Raw genomic sequence first — 8,697 nt, 5'->3', positions numbered from 1 at the left:
CTACTGTTTCATGAGAAACTATTTGTTCTGTAAACCTTCACCTGAAGTACAATAAAAAAAAAAATAGTACCTGCCCCTTCAGTGGAGTGAAATATGTGAATTGAAGTGCATGGCCCAGCACCTCTCGTGTGGTTAGCACACAGGAAACACTGCCTGTTCTCATGTTGGCCCTTTCTGGATTGCGCATCTATATAACACCCTAGAAGTAGAGTAAAACCTGCAAAAGCCGGAACCTGTGTAAGGTGGGAAACCTGTCAGAGAAGGGAAACTCAACTATTTTCCACTAAAATGAACAATAAATAGAAAAGCGGTAAGACTGCGCCCTGTCAAAGGTGGAAAATTGCAAGACCTGGAAAAACAAGGCAGTCCCATTGAGTTCTGGCTCTCACAGGTTTCACTGTATAAAGGTATTTACAGTTAAGTATCAATCTACATTGTAGGGTGTAATTTCCAAAAGCATCTTATCTGAGGTGGCGCATTCTCCGTGTCCAGCTCATTGTGGAGTCTTCTCTACACTGAAAGCTGGACATCAAGATACTCTCAGATCTCTTTTCCTTTGGAATTATTATTATGCTTGTTGTATATGGAAGGTTCATTGCTATTTTGGTTTTTGAAGGATACAAAGTTGCTAACATACCAATAATAGCTCCAGTCCCATGCAACAGGATACCCTAAGTATTTCAAGCTCTAGCTATAGGGGAAAGGGAAGACAAAACTTTAGGGTAAAGGAGCCATCTCGGCTGTACCTTGAAAGATGCGTGGGATTTTATAAGAGGAAGGAGAGGAAGAAGGCTGTGGGGTCAGGAAGTACATGACCTGTTTGGTGATTGCAGTGAAGGCCCATCCCAAGTTGTTTGTACTCTTTATTTTGTATCGCTTACCAAAGGACCAAACCCACTGCCGTCGAGTCAATTCCGACTCTTAAGGACTCTATAGGACAGAGTAGAACTCCTCCATAGGGTTTCCAAGGAGTGGCTGGTGGATTCGAACTGCTGACCTTGTGGTTAGCAGCCAAGCTCTTAACCACTGCACCACCAGGGCTCCTACCAAAGGACCAGGAGACTATATATTCTGTTCTAATTTACCCGCAGGCTTTCATGGTGCTTTCGGTCATGAAGGAAGTCAGGTCATCCAGGGTAACAGAGAGGGAGGGGACAGCAGCCTCAAGAGGAGAGGATGATGATTTGGGGCAGATGACAGCAGGGACCAAGGCTGTAGCTCCCACTGACCAGAAGAAGGTACGTCTCTCTGGAAATGTGCAGAATTTTTTGAGAGAGACTTGTTAAAGTGCTGTGTTGTTGATTGTTGCCATCCAGTCAGCTCTGACTCAATGGCGACCCCGTGTACAACAGAACAAAGCACTGCTTGGTCCTCTACAAGCCTCATGATCGCTGGCATGCTTGAGTCCATTGTTGCCTTCCAACCCAGGAGGCTCATCTCCCAGCACTATATCGGACAATATTCTGTTGTGATCCACACAGGGTTTTCATTGGCTAATTTTGAGAAGTAGATCACCAGGTCTTTCTTCTTAAGTCTGTCTTGGTCTGGAAGCTTTGCTAAAATCTGTCCACGATGAGTGACCCTGCTGGTATTTGAAATACTGGTGGCATAGCTTCCAACATCAGAGCAATACACAAGCCACCGAAGTATGACAGATGGGTAGTGGGAGCTATTGATACTATTAAACTATTATGACACTGTGGGCAAAAAAAGGATGGAGACAATCCCTAGCGGTTGCCCAAGAGCCAAAGAGGAAGGTATCAATCAGAGAGCCATTTGAGGAAGATACATTAACAGAAATGGGTCATCTTAGAGGGTGAGGGAGAAGAAGAGAAAGCCTGTTGTTCAAAGTCTTAACTCCTTCCTCTAGTTTTCTGATATGGAATACTGGAAATATTTGCATCCTTAATAGAACTTTTAAGAAAAGAAACATAATAAAGAGAATCTAGTAGGAAGCTTGCCAAGAAATACTATTCTCTAAAATAGTTTCTTAATCTCAGCACTACTGACATTTGGGGCCAGTTAATCTTTGTCATCTTTGCTGTGGGACTCTCCTGCGCATAGTAGGATGTTTAGCAGCATCCCTGGCCTCTACCCACTAGTTGCCAATGGTACCTCCCAGAGGCGATGGCCAAACTCATCCCCAAACACTGTCAGATGTCCCCTGGGGGAAAAATTAAATTGCCTCTGGATGAGAACCACTGCTCTTCACTCTTGGGCAGAGGCTTAAAAAAGAAGAACATGAAAAAAATCTAACACTGGTTGAGATGTAGTGGGATTTACCTTTATTTTACTCTCAAACAAAAAAAGCCCTAACAAATGCTTGGCTTTGGTGCTACAACGACATCATGCACTGGTTAGGAGTCCTAATACTGACGACTCCAAATAGGAAAGAACTATTTAGCATAGAGAATTGAGCAAAACTCCAATTAAGGAAAACAGAGGCAGGACAACAGAGTTATATTTTCCCCCAAGAAGTAGGGGCTATACCCTCTCTGGGGATGCTGAAAGTTACAGAGGCAGAATAAACTTCCTGACAATCTTTTATACCTGGAAAAGAGAAGACGGCTCTTAGGGAACTGTCCCCCCTCTTATTTTCCTATCTTCATCTAAGGCTATTAATATCTCAAGCTGACTGCTAACTCTTCATATTTGCATTTAAATGGAAAAGAAAATTCTGACATCGGTAGCTTACTGCAGACAATCTTACTTTTCAGCCTTTCCGTGTTTTGATGCTGCTGTGCATGAACTGTTTAAGGAAAACTGACTGTTTTGTTATATAGTTAACACCCTCCTGAGGGAGGCAATTGGGTTCCCTTTATAGGACCACTACCTCACCTGTGGTGTAAGGTCAGTGCTGATTTTAAGAAAAAACAGAGCTTCCGTGGACACCAAGCTCTTCGTGGAAGCCACTCGCAGCTCCACAAGTGAATTTACTCTATGTGCCTAAGATCCATAAAAAGCCATAAAATGTTTTACGCAGTTCAAGTCACAATGGCTTGGATTAATAAAGGAAACAAAGTTTTATGATTTTGAGATTATTCTCAAGCGGCATATCACTAAAAAAAAAGGGGGGGGCAGTCCAAGTACCATGATGGCATGGGGAACTGTATTGTTTCTACAACTTTTTGAAGTGCTAAATGAAATGTCACTACTGTGGACGATTTGGCTAGAGCGAACTTAAATTCCCAGCACACAGAGCCAAAATACCCCTCAACGTTTCCCTCCTGCAAATGCCCCAAACGCACATAAATAGAGGGCGCTATGCCAAGAGAACAACTCAAACACATCCTTTTCCAGAACAGTTGACTTGGTGTTCATGAGCTTGTTTTCTGTTTATATGTAGAAATCAATATAAATACAATCTTCCAAAATGTTGTTTGTTAGTCTACAAGAAATATGATAAAAGAAATTTTTTTTTAATCACTGGTAAATGTGAGACCCTAGTTCACTGGCGGCTCCATGATTTTTATTTAGGAAGGACTTAGGGAAAAATGGCTGAAAGAGGCTTAGGGAGGGATGGAGTGGAGACAACAGAATTATCCCAAGGCAAAGTTTGCTTAGCAAGCACATGGGTTTACTTAGACTGGAAGTTCATTGGGAGTAGCTTACGAAGGGAACGTAACTTCCCTCTTCACCACCAAGCCATTCCATGAAATTCTACTGCCCTGGATATAAAAGCATATACCAGGTCATTTCCCCTACTCCTCTCAATTCTACTACTAACTAGGCCAAGTTAGTTGGTAATCAAAATTAATTTTGAAAATGGGTCTTGACTTTGAGATCGTGATTTTAGCTAGGTAATAAGGAACTAATCAACTGACTTACTATAGTATTGTCAACTTTGGGTAGGATAATGTCAGTTAATTTTTATTTAATTTTATTTTAAATTATAAAATCTTGTATTTCATGATGTTATATATTTATATATGTACATTTAAATACATATTTTATAGAATCTTATTTATTATAATATCTCATGCATATGCTTAGGAAGAGAACTAGCCTGCTTTTGACCTAGCTGTTGAAGATGGACGAGAACGCTAAGTGTTTAGTAATTCAAACTTTTTATAAAGGGGACAATGTAGGCAAGGCAAGAAGCTATTCACTCTGTTTTTATTTCTTAAGGATCCAAAGCACAGAGAGCAACCACAGAGTCACTCCATTTCAGTGTGCCCAATTCTAATAACCCCAGAATGACCTCTGTCATGTTCATTTTTATTCAAGAAACAGTTACAGAGGCATTCAGCTGCCACTGGGACTGCCAGGTAAGAAAAGATAGGCATAAGCCCTGACCTCATAGCTCCCAAGCTCTCCTACTGGACAGAAAGTTCTAGTGTTAAGCAGATAGGTATACCAAGCAGTGTAAAACAGAGCCAGAGTAATCTGCTCAGAGGTACACGACTCATGAAGCCAGTCAGGGGATGATTCCCTGAAGAAATGATGATTAACCAGAAAGGAAGGGAGGGACGCACTTTCCATGGAGTGGGAACAGCAACTGCAAAGGTACCATGGCAAGAAGGACAACAGAAGGCTGTGGTGGTTGGAGCAGAAAGAGTGGAGAGGAGGTGGCTTGCCAAGATACACAGGCCAGACCGTGCAGGGGCTAATGGACCAAGAAGGGGAAGTCACTGAAAGATTTCTGGGAGAACTAGCTCAGGAGGTTTGCATTTCACAAGATTACTATACTCATGGTGTGGAGAACAGACTGGATGGGAGCAAGAGCCCAGGGTAGACATGATGGCAGACTGGACAGGGTTTTATATATGGTGACAGAGTCGTGGAGAGACTTGAGACGCAAAATCCCAAGGATGAAGTAATAGTTGGACGTGAAGGTTTCTGGCTGAAAAGAGTAGACAGAACTGGAAGAAGGATCATTTGGAAAGGAGACCGCTGGCTTCTAAGACTTGAATTGGAGTCTTCCACCATTAAATTTCCTTTAAGACGGTAGGTTTTTCTACTTTAGTACATCATCTATATGTGGATTCTTGGCATGGTGTTTTGATACACTGCTCTGTCAGCTCTGAAACCTTAACTCTAAACTGGGCTCACGAAGGTACTGAAACGAATTTAGTGGCCCTGCCTAAAATAACGAGTTTACCCACCAAATCACTAACCTATAAATTCTGACACAAAGGGTGACTCTGGGAAATGAGCTTTCTGAAAAGGGTGGCACTGCCCTGTCACAAGCCTAGAGAAAGTCAGGTTTGTCAACACAAAATAATGTTGTTTTCTCAGCGGCAGGGTTAAATCAAGGTGGGAAACCCCACAGTTAATACTGTGCGGAAGTTGTAAATTAGAAGTATGTTTTTGTCTATACTTGCCTTGGTCGTTTTGACTTTATTGCCACTGCTACAGGACCAACCTGAGTAATCGGGCAGCACTTTACAGTCCTCTCCTTCCAAACAGGGATCCATGTGACACCACCATTTCTGTATCACGATGGAAGCTGGAAAACAAAGGCCAGATGTTATGTATGACCCTGTTTCTTTCTCCAAATGTAGACAAAATAAAGCTCAGTATGGGTTGTTAGGTGGCATCGAGTCAATTTCAACACACAGTGACCCCATGTGACTGACAGAGTATCACTACCCCAAAGAATTTTCCGTGCTCTTTATGGAAGCAGATGACCAGGTCTTTCTTCAGCAGAGCCGCTAGGTGGGTGCAAACCACCAACCTTTCATTTAGCAGCTAAGTGCTTACCTGTAACCCAATATGGGTTAGTACACTGAATTCAAAGATTACTAGTAAGAATTGTTTGACCCTAAGTAAATGTAAATAATCCAATCAGCATTATACTCTACAACATATTTGTTTTTTGCAGTTGGCTACCCGAGTTTAGCATAGGTAGTGAGAGATCTCAAGCTTGCGTATGAATCTAGCTGTGCTACTTTCTTGATTTCTAAGTGATATTGGACTAGTTATTTAACTTCTCTCAACCTTAGTTTCTTCTTCCATAAAATGGGAACAAAAACAGAACCTCTTCCTAAACTGTCATGAGGATAAAGCTAATCCTTTGTGAGAAACTCGGCTTACTTTAGGCCTGTCACTGTGTTCTCAGAAAAATGTTAGCTGTTATTATGGTCAGCATCTTTGGGCACAGGGTACAATGGTGGGCATTAATATTGCAAATTTGTTAAGTCTGATGCTGTTTGTTGTCAACAGCAATAAACATGTCTTTCATGCATGGAGCTTGGAGTCCCCTCGCTGGAGCAAATGGTTAATGCACTTGGCTGCTGACAACATGGTTGGAGGTTTGAGTCCACCCAGAGGTGCCTCAGAAGAAAGGCCTGGCAATCTGTGTCTGATAAATCAGTCATTGAAAACCCTATGGAGTACCGTTCTGCTCTGACACCCATGGGGTTGCCATGAGTCAGAGTTGACTGCAACTGGTTACATGGAGCTCATCTCTCCATGCCCTTCCAGTAAGTGCTGAGCGATCAAATTCAAATGAAGTCAATTTCTAGAAGCCAACTGACAGTGAGTGGGGCTGACAGTCCGTCACATTTCTACATTCTGGACTAATTAGCTCACCTATGGAATTCACTTTCTCCTCATTCACAGTCTCCACAATGGTCTGCCAGTAAAATGATTTGTGTTTTAAGCCCACGAAGCGCAAAATAGCACCCCAGTACCCTGGATTTGGAACGAAGCTGAGAAGTAGAGGGAAATGCCATCAACTTTGGCTGGTTATTCCCACGGAGTCAGAAGGTAGAAAAGGTGACTGACTTTAAGGGTGAGCCCAGCCAATGGGCTGGTACAGGACACGGTTTGGGGTAAAGGGGGTATTAGCCCTGTTTTTCTAATTCAAACAGCAACTCAGGTTCAAGCAAAGCTTTAGAACTTCTAATACCTATTGCCACTGAGTCGATTCCAACTCATAGCGACCCTATAGGACAGACAGAACTGCCCCATAATGTTTCCAAAGCTGTAATCTTTACGGAAGCAGACTAAGCACCTTTTTGAGAGCCAGACATCCTGCTAATTGCCTTCGCTGCATTTTTTTTTTTATTTCAATCTTACAGTAAAAGTGGTTATTTTCCTGCAATTTATAAAGATGAAATCCCGAGGCGTTAAGTGGCTTGTCCAAGGCTACAGAGTTTGAAAGCGGTCCTGTCAGTACCTGAATGGAGGCAGTCGAACGCTAGAGCCCACAGCTTACCTTACATATCCCCTCTCCCTCACACCAGCGATCTCTTGCAGAAACAACTCCTTATACAGAGGCTGCAGCAAAAGTAAGTAACAGCAGTTCAAAACCAGGGACGATTTACCCAATAAGCAAGGTACGCACGGGGTAATTGCGTTTCCTTACTAACCTATAACATAGCTTGCTTACTGTAAGTCGGTGCCTACCGTGCTTACTGGTTAACCTGCCCCTGTTAAAAACTCTTCCCAGTTGAGCAAATGCTATGTGGTGTGATGAGGGCATAGGCTGATTTCATTACTGGCTGAACTGACCAGACACAGTGTCCTCTACACACAGGGCCACTATTCCCAATTCTGGAATAATCTATGCAATCATCCCGTCAAAACCAATAGTACCTAAGCAAGGTAGATTCGTGATCTAGGAGAATCATTTGCTATTTAAATCAGAAGATGCCAGTCCTGAGAAAGGAATATAGCTAAATGGGTTATTTGTCAGAGACTGTCACTAAACTGGAATGGATGGACGCATTGGAGCAAAGCCTGAGAATGTTATATTCTTTTCTGCAGCAAACATTCTCACCTTAAAACTGTATGAAGCTTTGTTACTTTCTCACTTTCCAAAGCAGTTTCACGTACTGTTCCTCTTTAGATTGTCCGAACAACTCTGAAGAGCAGAAAGAGTAGGCAGATGGTTCCAGAAATAAAAACAAGAGCTACCTTCAAGGTTAAGCAGCGTGAGGAGGAGGTATGAGAATGGAGATTTTCTTCCTCCCTGTCACGAAGTCCTCCTACTCTATCACATTTTTAAATAATATTTTAGATTAATAAGTGCTGCAGAGAGTCTTACCATAGTATTAGTAATCAGTCAGAATTTTCTGAATATTTGGTGTTTGCCACGAGAGGACATAGAGATGATTCGGTTCCAAACTCTCAATGTAAAGTCCCAGCTGTAGGACTTGAAAAGTTACATAAATGTTGACAGAGTTTAGTTATATATACAGAATTAGAATCAAATTTAAAATACTTAAAATACTTTTTTATCTTTAAAAGTGTCCCATAAACAAACTTTCCTCCACTCAGTGGTGGAAAGCTATGTACTCTTGTGAGGGATCAGAGCTCTCAAAATTTGAAAAATGGAAGACTCAAAAGAAGCCGTGGCAGTGGGCGGTGAATGACCTGGCTGAAGCGAAAGGTCAGGGAAGGTGTGATGCTCAGCTGAGGAAGGGTCCTGGAAGCAAGCCCTAGAGGCCAATGCAAGATTAGACTTGATTCTCTAAGCTGTAGGGAGCCATGGAAGGCTTCTGAGGAAGGTAGTGCAGTAAGACAAGGAAACCTGAGTGTCTGGCACAGGAGCTTGGTAGGGAAAGATGGATAAATTTGGAACAGAGAAGAGGCTAAAAGAAAAAAACTGGTTCATGTGTGAGTGAGGTGAGAAACTAGAAATAAATGTACTGCAGAGGAAATGGAATGAATCAGATTACCTCAACTCTACAGCACAGGGATTTTTCCAGCACTTCTTTCTATGACCCATGGGGATACCAAGATAATTCT

The 8,697-nt window shown here is 42.2% G+C and overlaps 1 protein-coding gene across 1 annotated transcript in view; it reads right to left on the bottom strand.

Annotated features, from left to right (window-relative positions):
* Window positions 1-2,153: 2,153 nt before the first annotated feature.
* The window catches only part of TAFA4 (TAFA chemokine like family member 4), a 148,821-nt gene continuing 142,277 nt past the window's right edge, over window positions 2,154-8,697 (bottom strand). The window contains exons 4-6 of the mRNA XM_012554476.1: window positions 5,325-5,449; window positions 2,839-2,946; window positions 2,154-2,225 (exon numbers count right to left, since the gene is read on the bottom strand). Of these exons, the coding sequence (XP_012409930.1) occupies window positions 2,154-2,225; window positions 2,839-2,946; window positions 5,325-5,449 (305 nt within the window). The remainder of the gene's footprint in view (window positions 2,226-2,838; window positions 2,947-5,324; window positions 5,450-8,697) is intronic.

This window comes from Trichechus manatus, unplaced genomic scaffold (genome assembly GCF_000243295.1).
Source record: "Trichechus manatus latirostris isolate Lorelei unplaced genomic scaffold, TriManLat1.0 scaffold00020, whole genome shotgun sequence".
Lineage (NCBI taxonomy): Eukaryota > Metazoa > Chordata > Mammalia > Sirenia > Trichechidae > Trichechus > Trichechus manatus.
The sequence above is the reverse complement of the archived record's forward strand: the minus strand, read 5'-3'. Positions and strand labels throughout refer to the sequence as shown.